We start from the raw sequence: 27,174 nt of genomic DNA, 5'->3' as shown, positions 1-27,174 counted from the left end.
AACAAATGGCTATAGAAAGATGAGGGAGTATATTAGTCAACACACTTGGCAGTGGTATCGCAATAGTAACCCAATGACTTTTGTGACTAATATTCCTAATGTGGTGGGATTTTCCTAAATTTCCTTGCAATTATAGGATGTAAGAATCACAAACGCTACACTTGATTTTTATCATAGGCAAAGTCAGTAGCAACACTTACAGTTGCCTAACACTTTCCATAACCAGCCTGTTTCCAGTTACTTATAACTTTGTCAGACTTTACTTGTTGTGGCTTAAGTTTTCCATGCTTTCTCTCAGACTAGATTTTTTTTAGTTTAAGCAAAAATATCTCAGCCATTTCTGAGAAAGAGGTTAGTGAAAAAAAACAAATGAACAAACTTCTGCTACTGTTCAAAGAAATTGATGAAAAATTCTGTTAAGAGCTGTAGTGCTTTCATGCTTTGAGGCAGGAACTTGAAATATGACAGGCTGATAATCTCTCCTTCGCCCCAGTGCTAAATTATAAAAAACTCTGAAAACTGCTGTTAGGATATAGATATTCAGGCCTGTCTGTAAAGGCCTATACTCTAAGAATTTAGGTGTATTCTTATCACTTGGCTAGTGATAGAGGTATAAAAGAAAGAATCAAAATCACTGCCTGCTGGTGTAAGGGCCTTCTCTTACTGTGACAGTCTGAGGCCCTGTTCTTAGGCTAAGGCCTTTGGCTAAGCAGCAGAGGCAGCCATAAGCTGGGAAGCGAACGGTCACAACCTCACATTCCAAACTAGTCACACTGAAATAAGGTGCTATTTGGCTGTTAGGAATACAATCCTGTCCTGATAGTTCCTATCACCTCCAGAGAAAGGGAAGTGCCTAGAAAATGTAAAAGGAAACTTAGTTTGATAGCATCCTGTCTGGCAAGAACTCACTTATCAATAGCTGGGATGTGAAATCCTCACTTCTGTATTGTTTTGTCATTATTGTTCCCACTTTGCTATTGTTTGTCTGTATAATCTCTGTCTGGTTCTGTGATTGTTCCTGTCTACTGTATAATTAATTTTGCTGGGTGTAAACTAATTAAGGTGGTGGGATATAATTGGTTACATAATCATGTTACAATATGTTAGGATTGGTTAGTTAAATTTCAGGAAAATGATTGGTTAAGGTATAGCTAAGCAGAACTCAAGTTTTACTATATAATCTGTAGTCAATGAGGAAGTGACTGGGGGTGGGTGGGGGTGAGAAAATTGGAATCATGTTTTGCTAAAGTGGGAGATGGGAACAGGGAATGGGGGTAAGAAAATTGGAATCATGTTTTGCTAAAGTGGGAGATGGGAACAGGGAATGGGAGTAAGGAAGTTGGAATCATGTTTGGCTAAGGGTAGGAATGGGAACAGGGACACAGGTGTAAGGCTCTGTGGTGTCAGAGCTGGGAAGGAGGATACTAAGGAAGGAAACTGGAATCATGCTTGCTGGAAGTTCACCCCAATAAACATCGAATTGTTTGCACCTTTGGTCTTCGGGTATTGTTGCTCTCTGTTCATGCGAGAAGGACCAGGGAAGTAAGTGGGTGAAGGAATAAGCCCTCTAACAACTGCCATTTGCACATGCGCAGTAGACCTTTTAAGAGGCTTGATGCTAAAGTCTCTGATCATTCCATCTACACTGAGCATGCTCCACAGCCTCATAAAGCTCTGGCTCCAGACGGGGCACAGCAGCAGCAGCAGCCACCACCATCTCACTATTTTATGGGCAGTAGTGCTGGCCTGGAAGCAAGGAAACCAGAAGTTCTAAGCTCAGCAACTCCACTGACCAGTATTAATAATTCTGTGCATTTCACTGAATTTATTACTGACAAGTCCTCAACACTAACTTGGGAAGCAGGCAAGTGTTCCACAAAATTTTGCAGATTGGATAACAGAGGGTGCACTAGGTCCATTCTGGCAATAGATGTCTGAGTCTACTATATTAGAAACAAGTCTCATTCATTCTAAAAAGCAGTGCAGCTGTGAATGTATGAATAAGACACAGGTTCTCATTCTGTGGGCTGCCCCTCCCCACAGAGTGGAGGGGTTCCCAATAGATTTTAGGAGCCCCTCAACAGGTTTTGAACCCAGGACCTTTCAATCCACAGCACTTGAGATAAAAGGAGTACTAATAGCAAGAATAGTGTGTTATCCTCTGTGTAGGCTAGCCACTAGAAGGAAGCACAACACATGCTGGCCAGTGGCTTACACATATATTTGCTAGATCTCAGTGGAATGTTGGATGTCTGGATTGTTAGGTTGTACTCCCAGCTCTGGAGATCAGTAGTATCTAATTATTACTTGATAATACAGCTGTGTACACAGATTTGGCACATTTATTTTAAAAAACAAAGTTAAGTGCTCAAAAGTTAATAAGTGCCAGAATCTAGGTTGCTTGAGCAACACTAATTCAGCCCCTTGTGAGTATGCATGATGATACAGTCTTGCTCAACATCACATAGGATGTCTGGCAGAGCTAGGAATAGAACCCAGCTCTCTTGGGTTACAATCTAGTGTCTCATGAGGGTCTGAATTAGGCTGACCAGACAGCAAGTGTGAAAAATTGGGACGGGGTGGGGGGCTAATAGGAGCCTATATAAGAAAAAGTCCCAAATATTCGGACTGTCCCTATAAAATCGGGACACTGGGTCACCCTAGTCTGAATTAATGTTTCCCGAGCAACTTTAATTCCGGCATTTCCTAACTTTTGAGCACTTGTGTTTGCAATTTTTACTTTCATTAAACAGGATGAAATTTTATATATGTGCATATAGGCGTGTCCACAGGCACACCCTCAGTGCAAAACTATATATCAAGATGGTTCAACAGGAGATGCTGGGTACTCAGAGGTTTTGAAAAAAAATATCATGTCACTTTATCTACATCTCTAGCTTTAGCCATCCATTTTTGAATATGTTGGCCACTATGCCTTCTCTAGAAAGTTGCTGGTACTTGCATTCTTTCTGGGCCAGTACCATAGTGAGATGCTACTATACAAGTAGCAAATGTCTTTATATTTGCAGTTTTTAAAGCCAATGTTTTTTAAAGAATATAAAAAACATAACTGAATATGCCCTTTATGTCATGACTTCTCCTCAAAAGAGAATAATGTACCAGCAGCCTGTCAAAGTACAAAGGTAATAGTCTTTAACCACAGTGTGGGACTAAATTAAAAGTGACTTCAAAACTGGAACTCTGAAATATTTATTAGGACCAATAGTAAATTTTCATTTTTTTAAAGACATTTAAGATGTTCTTTGAAGTCCTTTTCAGATTTGACATTACAAGGAGTCCCAAATTATAGGAAAAAATGTTTCCAGTTCTTTTCCTCAGTACCTTCCTAGCGATACATTCAAGCTGATCTCAGAGGACATTAAATTTCACCCAGTTACTCCTGTACTGAACTTGGAATATTGGAACAATGGGTGCTGGGATATTTGCACAGTAGGATATTGTTTACGACAGAAATGGTTGACTGGTATATGATCTGGTAGATGACTGATCTTTTAGCCACTTTCTTCCTGTCTTTTGACAGTGGCCAATGCCAGGCGCTCCAGAGGGAATGAACAGAACAGGTATTCATCAAGTGATCCATCCTGTCACCCATTCCCAGCTTCTGGTAAACAGAAGCTAGGGACACTTCACAGAGCATGGTTTTGCATTCCTGCCCATCCTGGCTAATAGCCATTGACTAGTAAGTTGGGACGACGAGTGACTGTGAGGTTGCACTCTATATGATTTTATAAAAATATGCTAATGAGTGTGAATATAATGTAACTGGAATATGCTTCCTGCAAAAGGTCTCTTGTAAGGTATCATTACAAAGTTAATAATCTACTGAGTGTGGTCATCCTATTTGTATAACTGTATCACTCCTGTATCAAACTAGAAATATGAAAAAAACTCTGAGGTCCTACTGTAGTTATGCAAAGTGTGGGCCATTAATGGTGGTTTGGAATCTTGATGGCTCCCATCATCCAGGACAATTGACTGCAGATGGCTCTGTTTTACTTGCAAGTCTTCCTGTATACACATGTGTGCTGGCAAGTGGGTAATGAAGTCTTCCAGTGACATGTGATCATGTCACCTGAACTGGAATCCATCTTTAACCTGGTGCTTTTCCATTGAGAAGGAGGGGGTGGGAACCCAGAGAGGGACAAAGGATTCCCGCCTTATGCAAAAGATATATAAGTGGGTGGAACAGACAAAGAGGGGAGCCATCATGAGAAATCCCCTAGCTACCACCTGAGCTGTAACAAGGGCTGTACCAGGGGAAAGGATTGTGCCCAGACTAGGACAGCGTCCAGTCTGTGAAAGAAACTTATTGAAACATCTCTAAGGGTGAGATTTTACCTGTATTCAGTTTTATTACTTTATTAGACTAGACTTGCGTGTTTTATTTTGCTTGGTAATTCACTTTGTTCTGTCTATTACTACTTGGAACCACTTAAATCCTACTTTCTGTATTTAATAAAATCACTTTTTACTTCATAATGAACCCAGAGTATGTATTAATACCGGGGGGGGGAGGCACAAACAGCTGTGCATATCTCTCTATCAGTGTTATAGAGGGTGAACAATTTATGAGTTTACCCTGTATACGATTTATGCAGGGTAAAACGGATTTATATGGGGTTTGGACCCCATTGGACATCTGAGTGTCAAGGACAGGAACACTTCATAAGATGCTTTCAATTAAGCCTATAGCTGTTAGGGGACATGGCTCAGACTGGGTCTGGGTTTGCAGCAGGCTAGTGGGTCTGGCTCAAACCAGGCAGGGCACTGAAGTCCTAAACTGACAGGGCAGGAAAGCAGGAGCAGAAGTAGTCTTGGCACATCAGGTGGCAACCCCCAGGGGGTTTCTGTGATTCAACCCGTCATGGTGATAATTAAAGGTTTTTGTCATTTTGCAAAAATGGAAATGTTATGGTATCCTTGCCAAATTCCAATTTGGACAATTACATACCTACAATAAGATCACTTAAAAAATTGCTTGCAACCTGGGTATTTTTTAAAAGAAAATCATGCTCCAGTTCTAGATAAGATGCTTTGATATCTTAAGTAAAAAAAACCAGCCTATTTCTCCTAAACTCAATAATCTCAATTAATAGAAATATAAGTGCTTTTCATATTAAACCACATCCTACTGTGGAAACACTTTTGGTAGCAGGAATATTATATGTATCAGTTCAGTTAATGATGTTTGAGAAGCTTATTAATGTCTTACGTAACCCCTGTTACACCAGGATTTAAACTGTGGGTGACAGCCCAGGCACTGAAATGATCATGAAGGATTGAAGCAAAACAAGAAGCCACAACCTCTCCTATGCCAGGGTGGCCAGAGGCCAGCACAACCACAAAAGTGAGTGGAAGTTGCCAGGAAAAGCCATGAGCATAGTAGCCAGACAACTGTGCTTATTCACTACCTCCTTGCAGCAACCCCCTCACATGGAGCTCACTTGTACCCCCTCACAGTACGATTTAAAACTGCTCCTTTCCCTACTGGAAACACAGATGGAGGCCAGGGCAGTAAAAACTTTGTCTCCATCTTAGTAAGCAAAGCTTTGCTGGTACACAAAAGCATAATTCACATCCTTACACTGAACAGTATGTGAAATGATCAACATAACCCAATAGATGATGTTATTTTCTACTTCAGACTGTGAAGCAATGATAAATAGAAGGCACAGCTGCAGGACTTCCTCCTGCTTCTAACTGGTATCGTGTATTGAGAGAAAAGAACACAGCAACAAAACTTGGCTACATCATCAGATATGAAGAAAGATCTTCCTTGAAGAGAAGTTCACAGACTGTCAAAAACGAAAAAACCTTGCACAATTTGCTACATTCATCTGCTAAGTTGGATGAATCTGGTTCCACACAGACATTTTCCCCTTAATGCCCTGTCCTCTTATTGCTCCAATTATATTTCATAAGACCTCATGATGTGCTTTCCTTCCCCCCTTCTAGTACATTTCATATTTTTCACTGCAGTTCAGAAACCACCTCTTCTTTCCCCATCAGGGAAAAATATCTGTTACTGTAATGTTTCCCCCACATCAGCAACAATGGGATGAATCAGGTCATCCAGACTAACTGTCCATCTGAAGATGTGCGTATTACTGATTCACTACAGTGGTAGGTTTAATGAGATAACTTTCCACAGATGAACACCGCGTACGTATTTTGATTTATTTCCTTTCTATGTCTGTAACAGCTTAGAACATATAATTTTCTACATCATATCTATCACTTTTATACACTGTTGTTTGTTCTGTTATTTAAAACTCATTCTCATCCTCTTAAATGCTTCCAATTGAATTCAAAGCTGTAATTTTGAGTATTATCCATCTTTTACTTACTTACTTAGAACAAAAAGAAAAGGAGTACTTGTGGCACCTTAGAGATTAACAAATTTATTTGAGCATAAGCTTTTGTGAGCTACAGCTCACTTCATCAGCTGCATTCAGTGGAAAATACAGTGGGGAGATTTATGATAGTGTGGCTGATGTGATTAGCCCCTATGATGGTGTCCCCTGAATAGATATGTGGATACAGTTGGCAATGGACTTTGTTGAAAGGATAGGTTCCTGGGTTAGTAGTTCTGTTGTGTCGAGTGTGGTTGCTGGTGAGTATTTGCTTCAGGTTGGGGGGGCTGTCTGTAAGCAAGGACTGGCCTGTCTCCCAAGATCTGTGAGAGTGATAGGTCGTCCTTCAGGATAGGTTGTAGATCCTTGATGATGCGTTGGAGAGGTTTTAGTTGTGGGCTGAAGGTGATGGCTAGTGGCGTTCTGTTATTTTCTTTGTTGAGCCTGTCCTGTAGTAGGTAACTTCTGGGTACTCTTCTGGCTCTGTCAATCTGTTTCTTCACTTCAGCAGGTGGGTATTGTAGTTGTAAGAACACTTGATAGAGATCTTGTAGGTGTTTGTCTTTGTCTGAGGGGTTGGAGCAAATGCGGTTGTATAGTAGAGCTTGGCTGTAGACAATGGATCGTGTGGTGTGGTCTGGATGAAAGCTGGAGGCATGTAGCTAAGTATAGCAGTCGGTAGGTTTCCAGTATAGGGTGGTGTTTATGTGACCATCGCTTATTAGCACTGTAGTGTCCAGGAAGTGGATCTCTTGTGTGGACTAGTCCAGGCTGAGGTTGATGATAGGATGGAAATTGTTGAAAACATGGTGGAATTCTTCAAGGGCTTCTTTTCCATGAGTCCAGATGATGAAGAGGTCATCAATGTAGCGCAAGTAGAGTAGGGGCATTAGCGGACGAGAGCTGAGGAAGTGTTGTTCTAAGTCAGCCATAAAAATGTTGGCATTCTGTGGGGCCATGCGGGTACCCATAGAAGTGCCGCTAATTAGAAGGTATACATTCTCCCCAAATGTGAAATAGTTATGGGTGCGGACAAAATCACAAAGCTCAGCCACCAGGTTTGCTGTGACATTATCGGGGATACTGTTCCTGACGGCTTGTAGTCCATCTTTGTGTGGAATGTTGGTGTAGAGGGCTTCTACATCCATAGTGGCCAGGATGGTGTTTTCAGGAAGATCACCGAGGGATTGTAGTTTCCTCAGGAAGTCAGTGGTGTCTCGAAGATAGCTGGGAGTGCTGGTAGCGTAGGGCCTGAGGAGGGAGTCTACATAGCCAGACAATCCTGCTGTCAGGGTGCCAATGCCTGAGATCATGGGGCACCCAAGATTTCCAGGTTTATGGATCTTGGGTAGCAGACAGAATACCCCAGATTGGGGTTCCAGGGGTGTGTCTGTATGGATTTGTTCTTGTACTTTTTCAGGGAGTTTCTTGAGCAGATGGTGTCATTTCTTTTGGTAACCTTCAGTGGGATCAGAGGGTAATGGCTTGTAGAAAGTGGTGTTGGAGAGCTGCCTAGCAGCCTCTTGTTCATATTCCAACCTATTCATGATGACGACAGCACCTCCTTTGTCAGCCTTTTTGATTATGATGTCAGAGTTGTTTCTGAGGCTGTGGATGGCATTGTGTTCTGCACGGCTGAGGTTATGGGGCAAGTGATGCTGCTTTTCCACAATTTCAGCCTGTGCACATCGGCGGAAGCACTCTATGTAGAAGTCCAGTCTGTTGTTTCGACCTTCAGGAGGAGTCCACGCAGAATCCTTCTTTCTGTAGTCTTGGTAGGAAGGTCTCTGTGGGTTAGTATGTTGTTCAGAGGTGTGTTGGAAATATTCCTTGAGTCGGAGACGTTGAAAATAGGATACTAGGTCACCACAGAACTGTATCATGTTTGTGGGGGTGGAGGGGCAGAAGGAGAGGCCCCAAGATAGGACAGATTCTTCTGCTGGGCTAAGAGTGTAATTGGATAGATTAACAATATTGCTGGGTGGGTTAAGGGAACCACTGTTGTGGCCCCTTGTTGCATGTAGTAGTTTAGATAGTTTAGTGTCCTTTTTCTTTTGTAGAACAGCTTACAGAGCATCTTTCATCATATGATCTTAAGGCACTTTACAAATCAACTACAGCACTCCCGTGAGTAGGTATATATGATTATCCCCCATTTTACAGATAAGGAAACTGAACCACAGGGAGGTTAAGTTACTTGCCCAGGATCATAGAAGTCAATGGCAGATCTGGGAATAAAAGTCCAGATTTCCTGACTCCAAGTCCTGTTGATTTAACCACTAGACCGTGCTTACTCAACAGTTACTTCAAGTTTAAGGACAAACTCAAACAATCAGTTACTGAAGTCTCCATCAGTGTGTCCAGCAGTTGACAGCCCAAGTGCATTAATTAGCTTTTCTAAAGATAAATAAGAAATTAAGTGGGGGGAAAAATAACCACGGCTAACTGTATTTCTCTAAATCTAATCAAGAACTAATTATTGGTTTTAACTACTGGAATGTATGCAAGAGTTGTGGCACCAAAGAATCCTAGGCATACTCCATATTTAGAGAGTCATATTTCCCAAAGGTAATGTGATAAAGTATGTTTGGTGTCATGCCAATCTGTCTTGCAGATGGAAAGCTAGACAAACCTTATAAAACATATCCCAAAAAAGTAGAATTTAGCTCCAAATGAAGGGATATTTTGTTCAGTTTCTTGCACTTGACCTTACCGGTATCCATTTGCCAGACATACACAGATCCGTCCGAACATCCCACCACCAGGTAATCATCTGAAGGCCTCCACTTTATTACTTGAATAGGGAAAAGGTGACGAGATGCCAGCATAATGCATTTTTTCTCTCGCAAACTCAAAAGTCCTACTGAGTGGTCACTGGCTACTGAGCAGATGCAGTGCTGGACTCTTCCCTGAAAAATAAAACATGTCTTGATCATAATAAGATTACTTTATATTTCCATATCACTCTTCATCAGAGATCTAAGTAACAAACAAACTTCAACAATCTGTGAGTTTTGTAATTACTACCATACCCATTTTACAGATAAGACACAGAGAGTGAAATTCTAACCCCATCAAAGTCCATGGCAAAATTCCTATTTGACTTTAATGGGCGCAGGATTTCACCAAGAGAACTTAAGTGATTTGCTAAAGATTGCACATATTGAAGAGCTGGGAACAGAATTTAGGAAGTCACCTAAACCACTTGAACATAATTGCTTATCCAGGCAGGTTGTGAACAGTGTTAGGGGATAATGAACATCCTGCCTCTCCTATATTGCTTAATGCTACAAGAGTCTCAGTATGGAAGTATCTGAAAACCACTACACAAAACCAGTGATGTTACTTAACTAACATTAATTAAGAGGCTCTGAACTTTTCATACCTTGATATATTATACGTTTGTTTGTTCTTAAAAAGTGATCACTGAAGTTATCTAACATTCTTCCTTCTTAGAAAAAAAATTGAGATAAGGTTTAAATACTTTTTTTTTTTTTTTTTTTTTTTTTGAAGTGCATCTCATCCAAGCACTTACGGAAATGTTTTCTGAAAAGCTGCAAAATTAATGCAACGAGAACAAGAAATAAGCATGTCTTGGAACAGTTTTGCAGTCTTTTAAAAACAATTCAGCCATTTGACAAAATAGTTCACCTTCAAGCAAATAGAGATTATTTATGCTCAAAAGAATCTTGTTTTCATTTTATTATATTACAGCATGAAACATGAGCCAATACAGGGAATGACACTACAGCCCTGATCCAGGAGGGAGCTCTGCAATTATAAATCCAATGCAGCTTCCCACTGACTTCCTTGGGGGTCAGCCTAAGTAGAGCCATTTGTAAAATCAAAGCCTAAAACAGTATTTTTAGTAAATCTATTAATTCACAACTTTGTTGTAGGAGAGGAAATGATAGGAAGAAGGTATTTGCACCTCCAACCGATTTCCTATTTTTTAAAGGTCAAAACACACAACTGACAAAGGGGAATTTCTATCAAACAAGCATATAATTATTCCTGACACTTTCAATTTGCAATTAGTAAGTGTTTAGGTGAATTGTCAAAACAAGATTCTCTGTAAAAAAAACCAATCTTATTCTTTATTACCATTGGCTGTGGTTCTTTTAATGTTTGCATAATTGAAAACACAAAAATGTGCCTTTATAACTAATCAATAATATAATCAACTAATCATATAGAGACAAGCCATCAGAAATAATTTGAATAGAAAGAAACACTATAAGCAAGATACTGCTGAACAATTTAATTTTTTTTTATTACTTTAAATTCAAGCATCATTGCAAACTACATTTAATATTACATTTAATTTTGGGCAAGTGTTAATTTTTTAAATGGTTATAAGTTGAATGGAGCCATAAACATCCAGTAACAATTAAAGTAAATGAGACAGAATCTAAGTATTTAGATCATTGTGTATGGTTTGCCACAACAGATACAGGCCCTGACTGAGAAAAGCACTTAAGCATGTGTGTAAATTGTTTTTCTGAACAGGGATATATTGAAACACATGCTTCCCGAAATGAAGGCCATAGTACTTAGAGAGACTGGCACATTCAATTTTATTCAGATGAAAACAGACAGAAGGAACCTTTAGAATATAAAATCAAAACAAATCCAACTGCCTGCAAGTGTACCAAGGTGTATTCTAAGTAGCAACTCTAGAGTAAACTCTTGAGATTAAAAAAACATCATGTACCCAAATAAATGTAAAAAGAAAAGGAGTATTTGTGGCATCTTAGAGACTGAAAAATTTGTTCACCTCTAAGGTGCTACAAGTACTCCTTTTCTTTTTGCGAATATAGACTAACACGGCTGCTACTCTGAAACCAAATAAATGTGTTATGGCACATGTAAGTTAAGTTATTTTAATATAATTTGCTGACAATGTTCATTATTATTATCGTAATGTATGACTAACTTTTGTATATGCATGTAGAGCAATGGTTCCCAAACTTTTTACTAAGGTGACCCACAAACTGCATTTTTCCTTCTTTTGCAGCCCACCATTATATATATGCAAACTCCACTCCATCAACACAACCCTAATCCCAGCAGAGAGGAGGCCTGCAGGGAGGGAGTTTGGAGAGCAAACCTACCCCGAACTCATCCTGCAGTAGCAGTTCCTAGCCCACAGGGCTGGGCTTAGCTTTCCACTCAGAGGGCAGCAAGGAGAAACCTGAGTGGCACGGAGACCCTGTGCACCAGGTCACAATGCCCAGAGTGGGGCCCAGCCCCACGGGACAGGAACTACCACTGCAGGGTGACTGTGGGGCAGGCTCGCTCTCCAACTGCATTGGGGTGGGAGAAGTATACGCTTGCCTCCACCAGGGCCCAGGGATGAGGTAATACAGCCCTAGATGTGGCGACCCATCTAGAAACTTCCCACGACCCACTGGTATGTCTGGACTGTTTGGGAAATACTGATCTAAAAAAATGGCAGTAGGCATACAACAAATGAATTCTGAATTAGGTTGTAGTCATTTTACAATAGCAGCTGAAGTTACTGTCATCAAATTATCAGTCCAACCAGTATAAGACCCCAAGCCCCCATAATAATCATTACCTCCAGAAGTCCAATCATTAACAAAATACATCTTCCATTTACCAATGAATACCTAATCCTGGTGTAAATTACAGCACAGTCTGGTGAATGCTGCATAAACATAATTTAGAATATACAGAATAAGCTAAATTCTTATCCCACCGAAGTATACATGAGTTTTGATATCAATGGGGTCAAAAACTTAGCCCATGAATTCTTTGGTATCTGCAGAGCACATTGCACACTTCAAACTCTATAAAAATCACAACCCTCCTTTCACATCAAAGAGAGTTACATGCCCATACAGGGCACAGATCGGGCCCAGTGCTGAACAACAGAGCATCAAAAGCCATCAGAATTATAGTAGGTATGCCATAATATCTTGTGAGGATCATTCTTTCTGATATCTCTCCAGTTTGAAAGCATACTTATTAGGGCTGTCGATTAATCGCAGTTAATACACACGATTAACTCAAAAAAAAATTAATCAAAAAAAACTAATCATGCTTAATCGCAGTTTTAATTGCGCTGTTAAATGATAGAATACCAATTGAAACTTATTAAATATTTTTGGATGTTTTTCTACATTTTCAAATATTTTTATTTTAATTACAACACAGAATTCAAAGTGTACACTGCTCACTATATATTTTTATTACAAATATTTGCACCGTAAAAAACAAAAACAAAATAGTATTTTTAAGTTCACCTCATACAAGTACAGTAGTGCAATCTCTATCATGAAAATGCAACTTACAAATGTAGATTTTTTTTGTTACATAACTGTACCCAAAAAACAAACCAATGCAAAACCTTAGAGCCTACAAGTCCACTCAGTCCTACTTTCTGTTCAGCCAATCGCTAAGACAAACAAGTTTGTTTACATTTATGGGATATAATGCTGCCCACGTCTTATTTACAATGTCACCAGAAAGTGAGAACAAAGTTCACATGGGACTTTATAGCCAGCATTGCAAGGTATTTACGTGCCAGATAAGCTAAACATTCGTATCCCCCTTCATGCTTCGGCCACCATTCCAGAGGACACGCTTCCATGCTGATAACACTCAATGATGCTTCTGCTATATACTTCATGTTATAGCAGTCTCAGATGATGACTCAGCACGTTCATTTTAAGAACACTTTCACTGCAGATTTGACAAAAATGCAAAGAAGGTACCAATGTGAGATTTCTAAAAATAGCTACAGTACTTGACCCAAGGTTTAAGAATCTGAAGTGCCTTCCAAAATCTGAGAGGGACGAGGTGTGGAGCATGCTTTCAGAAGTCTTAAAAGAGCAACACTCAGATGCGGAAACTACAGAACCCGAACTACCAAAAAAGAAAATCAACCTTCTGCTGGTGGCATCTGACTCAGATGATGAAAATAAACATGCATCGGTCCACTCTGCTTTGGATCGTTAACGAGCAGAACTGGTCATCAGCATGGATGCATGTCTTCTGGAATGGTGGATGAAGCATGAAGGGATATATGAATCTTTAGCGCATCTGGCATGTAAATATCTTGCGACACAGCTGCAACAGTGCCATGCGAACACCTGTTCTCACTTTCAGGTGACACTGTGAACAAGAAGCAGGCAGCATTATCTCTACAAACATAAACAAACTTGTTTGTCTGAGCGATCGGCTGAACAAGAAATAGGATTGAGTGGACTTTTAGGCTCTAAAGTTTTACATTGTTTTATTTTTGAACGTGCATTTCAGTAGTGATGTACCTATAATTTGTAATGATATTTTGCATCCTGTGAAAGAAGGCATTTTATATATAAGAAAAATTCTTCTTCTTCTTCATGCATTTATGCGGATTCTACATTTATCCAGCTTCCTGTCCAATTATAACCTTCTAAAAGATTTTAATAGAAAGTTCTTTTTCAAAGGAACAAAATCCTGTACCCAGGACCCTCACCCTATTCATTATTTTTTCTTCTGGGAATACAATTTTAAGACCATGGGAAACATCTTCTGTTGCATTAGGCTGACTTGCTCCTTGGTGCAGCTAAGGTTAGCACATTGGTGAAAGTGTAATTAAACTACATTTTAAAAATGTCTACATTTAACTAAAAAGCCTAGACTAAAAATCATTCATTTAAAAATCTGAATCCACGCTTATTACTCTTCTTCATCCATTATCTTTTAGTGTAAAAATGTAATACTTATTTTAAAAAATGTGAGAAAAATAATCCACACATGAAAAATCTACATATTGACAACATCTTAAAGGAACAAAAACAGTGTTTCATGTCAGACTGTAGGATCTCATATAGTTTGATTTAAAAAATAATTGAAAGAAAATTCCTTTTCACTTAACATGCCATAAGGTGTAATCTGCATACATACTACAATAAATAGTAGTGCTCTGGTCAAAGGTTAAGTGAAGCTTTATTGAACCATGTAAACAGAGATATTATGATTCAGTGATCAGCACATAATGTGGTTAGCTCTCAAATGCTCAACAGAACGGATGTTTGCCAGGCATTCAGCAAATATGCTCATACCCACACCCCCTTCACTTTTTATGTATCCCTTTGGTCTTTAAGCACATCTATTGATGTGCTTTAAACTACCAGCATAACCGAACTGGTCATTCAGTTAGCAGTAATCCTTCCATTTGTGAAATTAGTTTTATAGAGGATATTACCACCTGTGCTTCAAATCAATATGTTGAATGTGTTTTTTTTTCTTAAAAAGGATGCCAATCTTGAACATTTGGTGGGGGGGAGCGAGGGAAATAGAACTTTTAAGGGTTTTTTTTTTTTGTAATTATTACAAAACACAGCAACTCATTTGTCCTGCTTTAATTAAGGTTGTAAGTAGGGCTGTCAATTAATTGCAGTTAACTCATGCGATTAACTCAAAAAAATTAATTGCGATTAAAAAATTTTAATTGCAATTAATCGCCATTTTAATCACACTATTAAACAATACTACACCAATGGAAATTTATTAAATATTTTGCATGTTTTTCTACATTTTTATATTATATTCTGTGTTGTAATTGAAATCAAAGTGTATATTATTTTTATTATAAATATTTGCACTGCAAAAATGATAAACAAAAGAAATAGTATTTTTCAATTCATCTCAAACAAGTACTGTAGTGCATTCTCTTTGCAGTGAAAGTGCAACTTACAAATGTTGATTTTTTTTTTGTTTGTTACATGACTGCACTCAAAAACAAAACAATGTTTTGTAGGCTTCACAGCCTACATTTCCACTCAGTCTTACTTCTTGTTCAGCCAATAGCGAAGACAGATAAGTTTGTTTACATTTACAGGAGATAATACTGCCTGCTTCTTATTTACAATGTCACCAAAAAGCAAGCAAAGGCATTTGCAAGGTATTTACGTGCACATATGCTGAACATTCGTATGCCCCTTCATGCTTCAGCCACCATTCCAGAGGACACGCTTCCATGCTGATGATGCTCATTAAAAAAACTGCATTAATTAAATCTGTGACTTAAATCCTGAGGGGAGAATTGTATGTTCCCTGCTCTGTTTTACCAGCATTCTGCCATATATTTCATGTTATAGCAGTCTTGGATGATGACTCAGCACATGTTGTTCATTTTAAGAACACTTTCACTGCAGATTTGACAAAACACAAAGAAGGTACCAATGTGAGATTTCTAAAGATAGCTACAGCACTTGACCCAAGGTTTAAGAATCTGAAGTGCCTTCCAAAATCTGAGAGGGACTAGGTAGGGGCATACTTTCAGAAGTCTTAAAAGAGCAACACACAGATGCAGGAACTACAGAACCCGAACTACAAAAAGAAAATCAACCTTCTGCTGTGGCATCTAATTCAGATAATGAAAATGAACATGTGCCGATTTGCACTGCTTCGAACTGTTATTGAGCAGAACCCGTCATCAGCATAGACGCATGTCCTCTGGAATGGTGGTTGAAGCATGAAGGGACTTATGAATCTTTAGCACATCTGGCACGTAAATATCTCGCAACAGCTGCTACAACAGTGCCATGCAAATGCCTGTTCTCACTTTCACGTGACATTGTAAACAAGAAGTGGGCAGCATTGTCTCTTTAAAATGTAAATAAACTTGTATATCCGAGCGATTGGCTGAACAAGAAGCAAAAATGAGTGGACTTGCAGGCTCTAAAATTTTACATTGTTTTATTTTTGAATGCAGGTTTTTTGTACATAGTTCTACATTTGTAAGTTCAATTTTCATGATGAAGAGATTGCACTACAGTACTTGTATTAGGTGAATTGAAAAATACTTTTTCTTTTTTTTTATAGTACAAATACTTGTAATCAAAAATAAATATTAAGTGAGCACTGTACACTTTTATATTTGAAAATGTAGAACATCCAAAAATATTTAAATAAATGGTATTCTATTTATTGTTTAATCATGCGATTAATTTTTTTAATCATGCGACAGCCCTAGTTGTAAGTAGTTCTATTGTGAATGTTTTCTTTTTTTGGCAGGGACTCTAAAATCTGGCCATAAAAAGTTCACTCTCAGCAAAATATTTTAGTTTAGAAGGGAAGTTTGGTGGAGTTAATAAAGGCGACGATTTTCTTACAGAGGTCACAGAAGTCATGGACTCTGTGACTTCCAGAGACCTCCGTGACTTGAGCTGGCAGCACCTGGGAGCTGCAGCAGAGTCCCCCCTCCACCTGTGACAGCTAGGAACTGTGGTGGCCCCAAGCTCCCAGCCACAGTGGGGGTGCTCCGCTGGTAGGAGCCACCGCAGGGGGTGCCCCAGAGCAGGCTCACGCACCTAGCCAGGCCCCTCGGGGTGGTGTGGGGATCCCCACAGCTCCATGTTTTGTCACACATATTTTTAGTAAAAGTCACGGATAGGTCACAGGCTTTCATGAATTTTTCTTTATTGCCCGTGACCTGTTCCTGACTTTTATGAAAAATTTCCGTGACAAAATCTTAGCCTTAATTATGAGTATGGGAATGAACAAGAATAAAGCAGAACTGCTTAGCCAAGAGCAGCGCCAAACTAAAGGAAGAGAAAAAATGTAGATAGCAGAAAGTTGGCAAGGTCATATGACTTCCTTCCAGTAGTATCCAACCTTTTAAGCCCCCAGACAAAAAAAGGTATTACAAAATATCAAGGGATGCTACCAGGAAGGGAAAAGTTATTTCAAGCTGCCCTTCTTTTAACCCCCAATGTCCATTTACACTCCCTTCTCCTACTACTGAACTGGGTGCCTAAAAGCAGCTCTCAGCTCAAGCCCTTAACCCAAACTTTAGGTTCCAAAATGCTCTGCCATTTATTCAAAGTACCAGATGGGCTTGGAAAGAGAAGAGATAACCTTCTTTTTCAAATCTTACTTTAGTGGCCCCATCCCTCAGAAACCCACCTATCTCTGCCTTTAACCCTCACCTAGCCCCCAACCCTTTTTGCAAGCACATTCCTCAGCCCCAATCCCTGAAGGGAACAGTTGGTTCCTTTTCCTGAAGCCTCCAGCCCCCAGGAACTCAGCCCATCTTTCCCATCGTACACAGCCCCCAGTATCCGCAGGAAACACAACCCCCCACCCCCATCTCTATCCCTCCTTCCCCTCTATGTTCCTCAAGAATACCCCCAATACTTACCTTAGGTCCCTATTCACCCCAACCTTCCCATTCCCAAAAATAAACTCTTTCCAAAAACAAAACCACTCAACTGCAGTGGGGGCACCCCGCCTCCAAAATCAATGACTACTGCCTCCACTGCACTGTCTGGGACCTCTGCTATTGTGTGTTTTCCTCATGCCCTTTCCAGACAGCCAACCCTCCTACTGAACCAGCGGCAGTTACGCTTCCTTGCTCCCCTTTCCCTTCTGCTGCTCCTTCCTTTCTTCTGATGACTTTGTGGCTCTAGTCTTCTGCACTACCTTTCTCTTAAGGGAGCAGCAGCTCAGAGGCTCCTCACTTCCCCTCCAGGGGAAACTGCACTAGGGGACTTTTAGCGCACTGCAGTAGGTTCTACACAGACAGCTACTTTATGACAGGCTAAAGTGTTATACGTTACACCCCAGTTTGTCACTCACTGTATAGACAAGCCCCAATAATATATTTTGCATATACGTATATCTATATTTACGTGTGTGTGTATTTTGTGTAAAACAGTTTTAATTATAAATCAACTTCAATTATCAAAACAATGATAAAGCAGCTCACTCTTTTACTTAATAATATTTCCTTAAAACCCACTTCATTCAAATGTCTTAAAATGCTTGACTTCTCCTTTAATATAAAAGTATCAGAGGGGTAGCCGTGTTAGTCTGCATCCACAAAAACAACGAGAAGTCCGGTGGCACCTTAAAGACTAACAGATTTATTTGGGCATGAGCTTTCGTGGGTAAAAAACCACTTGAAAAAAAAAAGCTGAAGAAGTGGGGTTTTTACCCACGAAAGCTTATACCCAAATAAATCTGTTAGTCTTTAAGGTGCCACCAGACTCCCCATTTCTTAAAAAAAAATAAATAAATAAAAGTGAGCTAAATTAGACTTCAACATTTAAAAAAATATTAAACAAAATCACAGAGCTAACAAGATAAGCACTTCTCCCTCTGCATCGCTTCACCCATCTACCAGTAGTCTATTCAGACTGTAATATCTTAAAGGCAGGGACTTTGTCTTCATGCTTCCTATAAAACACCTGGCTCACTACTGAAGTAATATACCAAACGTACTATCATCTGTTTGTTAGACAAAGTTTAATTGTCCATTAATGAACTACTGTCTTAATTCCTCAACTAACTAAAAAAGCAAAATCATGAAATAATTTCACTTTGCTCCGAAAAATTAGCACCTATACATGTCAATGTGAATTGAGTTTGACTGACACGTCTCTCAATTTAGTAAATTTTGTTTGTTTTGTCCAAAATGTCTGTATGTACACACACTCATTATAAGGGTTCCATCAATATAATTCTTGGAGGACTGCATTATAGACGAGTGGTGAAGCCACAATACTAGTGTACATTTAATATAAACTTACACTACAGTTTTCTGGTGGAACTAGAAGTTGTGTAATCTCTCCACCATGGACACAGAAGATGTGTTTCATTTCTCCAGAAAAGATGTCCCATATAATGACTGAAAAATCCACACCACCTGAGATCAAGTATCTTTGGTCATAACGAGATGAGACCTGATGAGGATACAGTAAACATGTAACTTTGTTCCGATGAGCCCGGAGATTTCTGTGAGGTGGCCAACCTGGGAAATAATTTAAAAAAAAGTTTAACAACTTTAAATATTCAACAATATTTTTAAATTACAAAACTGAGTATAATTTTAGCAGGAGTGGTAAAAAAGGCAGGGAAAATTCTCAAATCTTCACCCTTCCTTCCTCAAACAGATATACTAGTTGTGACACTGGTAGACCAGGTACCAGCTCATGCCAAAGCCCCAGGCCAATTCACTTGTTTATGGTTTATTAATATAGATCACAGTGATTGTTAAATGTATAAGAGTGTATTTGGTGTTTAAACTTCATGAAAACTAATGGGATGTTACTTGCATTGTTTTCACTTATCTGTATCCTGTTACAGGGGGGTTGGAACAGAGTGGGACAGCGGACCATGGCCCTCCCACTTTTTACAAGCCATAAGGACGCGTGACCGTGTGGGGGGGTGGGGGGGAAGAGGAGGCAGCAGGGTCTTGTGGGGGAAAAGCCAGTGTGGGAGTGGGGCCCCGGGGTGAGGCAGTGCAAGGAGGTGGGGCCACAGTTCAGGCACTGTTGGCTCCCCCACTGTTAGGAAGCTTCCCCCGCCCCTGTCCTGTTATAATGTAGTAGCAAACATTTATATTGTGTGTACTGCTGTAACTAAATAACCCATCAAAGGAGAAAGAAACCTTGCAGAATGCAAATGAAGAACTCTAATAGAAAAGAGCTAATTGCAAACCAAGTGGTCACTGTGTGTGATGATTAGAGGTCAACGACTCAAAAGGCATTCATCATACTCTACCATCAAAGGAAAAGCCCACATGGGCAGTGACACTGTCGGCTTGTTTTCTGTGAGAAGAAGCTGTAAGTACGGAATCAAGGAAATATCCTTCATCTCTGGACTGTTTGGACTCTTACAGGGAAGTGTACCAGATACAAAGTGGTGATACCTAGAGACAATCTGGGTACCCTGAAAAGACTTTTGGGAAACTGGCAGTTTATTACATCACTGCCACCATTTGGAATTATAAACTGTGACTCACCTGTGCATATATTTCACCTGCTTTAATCTCTCAGCAGCTCTCATTTCCTTTTCTTAGCTAATAAACCTTTAGTTTATAGAATTGGCTACCAGCATTGCCTTTGGTGTAAGATCTAGAGTATCAATTGATCTGAGGTATGTGATTGGTCTCCTGGGGCTGGGAACAACCTCATGTGGTGTGATTTTTGGTGTAAGTGACCTTTTATCACAAAGTCCAGTTTGTCTGGGTGGCAAGATAGACTGGAGAGTCTAAGGGGACTGTCTGTGACTCCACAGTAAGATTGGTATAGTGATCCAGGAGTTCACATTTGTTACTGGTTTGGTGAAATCTAATTATAGAACATGACACCATGTTGGGGTATCTACCCTGTTTTCTGATAGTCTGCTATGAGGTAGGCTCTAACAGTTGTGAGCCACTCCAGACAGCATGACATGAGCTGGGAGCCAGCTAGTGTTCACTATTTAGATTTCTCCTGATATAAAAGAATTTAGGGATTATCAAGGGTATTGTAAAAATGGCTCCCTTTTTATCTCCTATTTGCTAAAGCACCTGATGCTGTATTTGTTAAAGCACCTGATGCTGAAAAGTGACTTCCCACAATTCCTACTTATTTCAACATTGTTTGCAGACGACCAGCACCTTTTGTAATTCAGCCATGCATGTCTAAAGTTTGCTTACATACCTCTCCTGAGCATGTGCTCTCCTTGCAGAAGCTGAACTATTGCAGTTTGAGTTGCTGGCACAATAACAATGCTTCCATCTTCACGACCACAAACCAGGCGTCCATGTGCTGGGATATACACGCTGGCTGTAACTTTAAGTGGTTCATTACTGTTTGGTATTAAGCTTAATTGGTCTATAATTCCAGCCGGACAAGGAGTAAGTTTACAAAAAGCTTCTTGCAGAGAAGTTGAAGTTGTCATTTGCAGTCCTATTAAAAAAAAAAAAAGTGATTAAAATAATTACAGCACCCGTCTTGAGAAGATCTCAAAGCCCTTTATCAATATTAGTAAATTTTACAACACCCTTGGAAGTAAGTACAAAACACATATTGGAGATTAATTCACCTACCACAACAATGCAATCAGTCACTTTCAAACTTTAACACTCAACTCTACTAGCACACAGAAATACTAGACCAGAGTTTGAGAAAGGAATTGAAAAAGAATGTATCCAACTTAAACAGCACAAGGAACTTATTTAGACAGATGGCAATTACCAGACATGGAATTTAGTAAGAGACCCCATTAACTCCTTTAAGTCTTGTAAAAAGTACTATTGAATTTTTTCAATGACAAAACACAACTCAAGACTTCAACTCTACATCTCATCTGAAAGAGAACTGCTGTAGGAACACAGTGCAGCACTGGTTTACTACCTGATCAGAAGAATCTACTGACTCACAGCCCCTTTCTTTAACATCTTGTTGAACATCTCTTGATTCTAAATATACTTGTGCACATGCTTAATATTAGTCGTTTGAGTGAAGTACATTATTTTTTATATTGTAGTAGCACTTGGAGCCAGGACACCTTTGTGTTAGATACTGTAAGAACGCAAAGAAACAGTCCCCGTTCTGAAGAGCTTAAAATCTTAAAGCAACAGACAGCATGTAGCTATGACAAATACATCAGGAAAATGGAAGCACAAGGGAACAGCAAGACAACTGAAATCAGTATAATAAGCAGTGGTCATAACACTCACTTAACCACCAGCGAAGGGTTGTTTTTTTTTTTGTAGTCATCACAAAATAAAGAGAGATTTAAAAGAGGATAATGTAGTGAGTGACCTTGCAGATTTTTACAGGGAGCTTCTTCTATGCATAAAGAGGTGACATGGGAGGTGCACAGCGGTGTTTGTCTGAAACTGTGACAAATGGCCAACTAAGGGCAGCATCATTGACAGAGAGGAGGTGGGAGTCTAAATCTTCACAGAACATTGAAATTATAGGCAAAGTACACGCAGCCATGAAGAGCCTAAAAAGAGGCAGACAAGTACTTTGTGCTTCATGTAGTGGAAAGGGGGAGGGGGAAGGAGTCGGTGGAGGAATTCAAAAGGTGTATGCGTATGCGTGATATGGTCCACGTAACAAGACAGGAAGATTATTTCTGAAGCAGCATTATGAATAGATTTAAGGGAGACAAGACTGCATTTGTCAGCAACGGAGGAGGAGGACGTTGCTATAGTTAAGATGTGAGATAATGATTGCCAGGATGAGAATGTTAGTGTGAACAGTGAGGAAAGGCTGGGCTTTGGTGACGTTGTACAGGAACAAGAAGCAAAATTTATAAGTAGCTTGAATATATGGGTATACAGAAAGAGCAGAGCCATGTTATAGTTCTGAAGGTGGTGGTACATGTGTAAATATTTGGAGGACTGGGTCTTTGGTTTGAGAGGTCTAATATGGCCCATAGCACAAGGTAGTATTTTGTTAAATACCAGTACCGTACAGATTAACAAAACTGTGTGTGTATTTTTTCCTTAACTCCCTAGATTATCAGAAGAGAAGAGCATTTTACTAAGCAAAAACTAAAATTTAGGTGAAGAACATTTACGAACTGAAAATAGAAGTATTGGGTGCTGGTACAGAGGTGTTCCACTAAGCACACTGGGAATGATATGCAGGAGGCGGTTTGTGTGAGCCTCCAGATAACAGCCACCTTGTGGTCTCTATGAACGAAAATCTCAGCTTTAAAATTTAAAAGAAAAAATTGTAGCCATTTTTCTTCTGAATTACAGCTTTAAATACATAAAAACAGAAGTAAACCAGTTACTAGGGTCAAAAAGAACAAGCAGCTGGGTTTTACTTTTTGAGCAGAAGACTGGTAAAACCTAAATATTCCTTCCTTCTCCCCCCCACCAACCCTCTCTCCACAAATTTTATGTAAGCTTTACCACAGCAACAGCAGCTACTGCAAGGAGAACTCCTCTTCTGCCACCCTCACTGAAGCTGCCAGTAGCACAGGGAGACATACCACCTAGTCTTCCTGCAACCACCCATCTGCTTTAACAAGAGATAGTACTAAGCCACTGCAGCACAGAGCTGAAGTCCCACAGATGCTGCCTCCCTCCCCAACAGGGCCTGCCCAGAGCCAGTACAGAAAAAGAGCCTAAAGGACATCCAGGCCAGAAAAGAGACTTCCCCTCCACCTCATTCCCGTACCTGCCCCTACTCACACTAACCAGAGAGATTTGTTCCCTCACCCAATCCACCACCTGAAGAAGCTTGCAGAAGAGTAGGAGTGGAAGGAATGGTTCTAATCAGGCTCTTATATCACACACCACTGAGGATGGTGTTATGTTAGAAGGCTGAAAAGCATATGAAATTAATGGAGTTAGAGGAGAAGAGGAAGCACGTTCACCCAGGGAACGTCACACATATAACCAAATGAGCCAAAAAAAAAGGGAGCAACTTGTTAAAAAGTTTTGGCAGCAAGTCACTATGTTTTAGTTAATGCTACCTTCTGTGTTGTCTTGCAGTTCAAGTGTATCTGGCACACTCCAAATACACAGTCTCCCTGAAGAGTCTCCCTGGATTAGAAGTTTATGGAAACACTCCCTGCGTCCATAGAAGAATCGAGTAACAGGGGGACAGATTAGCAGCTGTAAAATAAAGTCATATTAGAACAATTTCAGATGCATATAGCTGGTTCCTAATCTTGACAGTAACTTCCCTTGCATAACCTTCTCTATTCCTGCTATACCTTTTAAAGACAAACAAGAATGGGAAAAAAAGTAACACGTAGCAAAACAAAAGCATGACTAATTACAGAGCATGTTATAAACAAAATATATCAGGTAAAATTTTATAATAGACATTTTAATTGCAACAGAAGACTGAAAGGTGTGATTTGAAATGGTGAAAGTTAACAGTAATAAGATCTGAAACACAAACAGAATACAGAATTAATTAATTAGTGTCCGATAATAAAACGATCAGGAAAGGTTTCAATCTCTTCTGCTGGGACAAAATTATGGCTAAATTAAAAAAAGTATATTCCTAAAAACTACCTTGTGACCAAGTTATTCTTTTTAACTTATGCATATCTATGAATATTTTAAGCATCTCAGTGTTTACAGTGCCAAAAAGGCCATCAATTTCAAGTTATACAATAGCGATATATTTTTATGTCTAGTCTTCCAAAAGAACTCATCTCCCATTTCAGCACCTCACTGACAGCTGCCAGGTACTGAGCACTTTTGAAACTCTATCCCTTTTGAAGTGCAGTTGCCTGATGTTCAAAATCTACTGTAAGTTCCATTACAGAAAATAGAGAAGAAAGATACATTAGGTTATCTTCGTCCATATCTCTGCCAGTGCAGGATTGTTCCCAATAATATCCTCTCTAGCACTTTGCCTAGTATTATTTTAAATAAGAAAAGGATTCCATTATTTCCCTGAGGAAACTATTCCAGAGTGTCTTATAAATATCACTCAATTAGTTTTACCCAATATTTACCCAAAGTTTACCTTTTCTTAATTTCAGTCCAATTCCGTTAGGTATCCCTTGCACCATACTATATATTTCCACATACCCCTCAAATATTTGTCACTTTAACAGCTGCTTAGCCAAGCTACAGAGTATATACTTCACACATCCAGTCTTTTCTCAGATTCCACATAAATCCCTTCAGCTCTTCAATCATTTTTGTTACTTTCTCTACAGTCCCCTCAGTTTGTCTAGATCTTTCTGCTAATGATTCATCACTCTTTGGCACAAAACCTCTGAGGTACAAAGCCCAAAAACTGTACTGACCTTTTTCCACCTCATTGCATTATATTGCAGTGACACAGTAAAAGCTGTGTTATCCGGCCCTTTACCAACCAAAAAGCTCTAGAAACCAGCATTTCTGATATCCATTAAAAGTCCAGTTGATGCAGGGCCAGCAGGCTCCCTACCTGGCTCCACATGGATCCCTAGAAGCGGTGACATCCCTGCTGCTCCTCGGCAGAGGCGCTCCGTGCACTGCCCCCACCTCGCCCCGCCCTGAGTGCTGGCTCCACAGTTCCCACTAGCCGGGAACTGCAGCCAATGGGAGCTGCGGGAGTGGTGCCTGCAGGCGGAGGCAGCACGGAGAACCATCTGGCCGCGCCTCAGCCTAGGAGCAACAAGGACATGTCGCTGCTTCCAGGGAGCTGCCCAAGGTGAGCGCCACCTGGATCCAGCACCCCAAAACCCCTCCTGTGCCCCAACCCCCTGCCCCGAGTCCCCTCCTGCATCCAAACTCCCTTCCTTCATTGGTAACTATAACTCTGAGTTAACCAGAATTTTTGACTAACTGGCACCCCCCCACCACACACACACACACACCGATCCTCCCAACATGCTGGAAAACAAAGCTTTTTACTTTACTTAGGTTTCAGCATTCAAAAGGCAACATCTTCCAGATGACTGTTTTATTTAAATCGTACAGAACTAAGCTCTTCAGCCTAATACAACAGTAGCATAAAAGGGACAAACTACAAAAATAAAAAAAAAATGAACAACCAAAGAATACATACAAAGGGAAAGTGGTTATATGCTGCAGTAACATGAGTGTAGAGTAATCTGAGATTGCTTAGACATCTTACTATGTGTGTATTTATTTATATATTTTAAAAAGAAAAACCCCTTAGTATCATTAAAAATTTGTATCATCGGTGTCTCTTTCTCTGCTGCTTCCTCCACCAAACAGGGGTCTGGGGCATCAAGGGAGTGGGAGGGAAGAATCCCAAAAGAGTGAGGAGATAACACAGGAGAGGGGGGACCCACAAATTGTGTGTATGTGGGGAGGGAGAATGGTACAAAAGACCCTCCAAATGGTGTGACAGGGGATGGGAGAAAGGAAAATGTCCAAATTGGAGCAAGAGATGGAGAAAAAGGAGGGAAAAATTCAAAAAAGTGTTGGTGAGGATGGTCATAGAGGGGAATAAATGGCAACCCAAGTTAATGGACAGAGGCAAGAAGGCTCATAAATGAATTTAACCTTTTTAAAAACCCTTAGATTTGTGTAAATGTAATACTTAGCACCTCCTTAGCTACTGAGACTCATTTTCCAGTCGCAGTTAGACAAGACTGTGAAACTTGCCTCCTTGCTAGTTAGTTTTTCCCCCTCCTCACACGCCATGGACTCTACCCAAATGGGTAATTCAGGCTCAGAATAAGTATGACATGCCTGACCTAGAAGATTATTATTGGAGGATACCATCTAACGATACTCACTGAAAAAAAAGGAAAAATGATATCTAAATTGTTTGGCAGATGTACCAATACATTAGAGTGAGGATGTCTGCAGAACTGAAAACAAACTGATCTTCTCTGTGCAGTGCTAATCATGACATTCATGTTTTAAATAAATAAATAAATAAAAAACCATGCAAACTCATGAAATACTAGGGGAGAAGGAAACTAAGCCAAATGAATTTACACTTTAAAAAGTCAGTTATTCTCTGAAAATGCTGACTGTAACTCAAGAGAAGAAATAGACAGCTTATAATGTTTTTGAGCAAGTTTTATGTATAAAAATATGCACAGCGTAATCCGCAAGACAAGGAATGTGTTTTACCTGTTTATCTGCTCGGTCCAATACACTGTACAGTAAAGGAGGAATTAAATTTTCAACAGGTTTTCCCACATCACTGCGAAACGTATCACTAGCTGGTAGGCAACTGAGTTTAACACAGAACAACAAAAGACACCAATTTAGAACCCTTACATTATTAAGAATCTATTACTGTGTCACTGTTTAAATGCAGAATTTGCAAACAAAAAAATACTTTAAAAAAATCAGTGTTTCCGATACGTTATATTTGTTCATTTTGTCAATTTTTCAATATATAACTATACAGATCCCCATTCAGTTGTCTAGTTTATTTCACGTAAACTAAAAATCACGATATAAACAGAGGGCTACCCATAAATGTATCCAGCTTAGTCTACTTCCACCTCAATAGCATTAGTAAAGAAAGAGGAGGAGCTTTGCAGTGGACCTGGAAGGTTCAATCTAGTCTCTGTTGGACCAAGGACGGGGAGGAGCAAGTGCCCAAACCAAGGATTC

General features: G+C 39.8%; 1 protein-coding gene across 4 annotated transcripts in view; it reads right to left on the bottom strand.

Moving 5' to 3' along the window:
- Window positions 1-27,174, bottom strand: part of WDR7 (WD repeat domain 7) — a 375,678-nt gene that overhangs the window by 289,683 nt on the left and 58,821 nt on the right. For all 4 annotated transcript variants that reach the window (XM_048851745.2, XM_075128394.1, XM_048851746.2 and 1 more), the window contains 5 exons: window positions 26,683-26,785; window positions 23,598-23,739; window positions 20,819-21,067; window positions 18,923-19,143; window positions 9,088-9,283 (listed from right to left, as the gene is read on the bottom strand). In XM_048851745.2, coding sequence (XP_048707702.2) covers window positions 9,088-9,283; window positions 18,923-19,143; window positions 20,819-21,067; window positions 23,598-23,739; window positions 26,683-26,785 — 911 coding nt within the window. The remainder of the gene's footprint in view (window positions 1-9,087; window positions 9,284-18,922; window positions 19,144-20,818; window positions 21,068-23,597; window positions 23,740-26,682; window positions 26,786-27,174) is intronic.

This window comes from Caretta caretta, chromosome 5 (genome assembly GCF_965140235.1).
Source record: "Caretta caretta isolate rCarCar2 chromosome 5, rCarCar1.hap1, whole genome shotgun sequence".
Lineage (NCBI taxonomy): Eukaryota > Metazoa > Chordata > Testudines > Cheloniidae > Caretta > Caretta caretta.
This window is presented reverse-complemented; position numbering and strand designations above follow the sequence as displayed.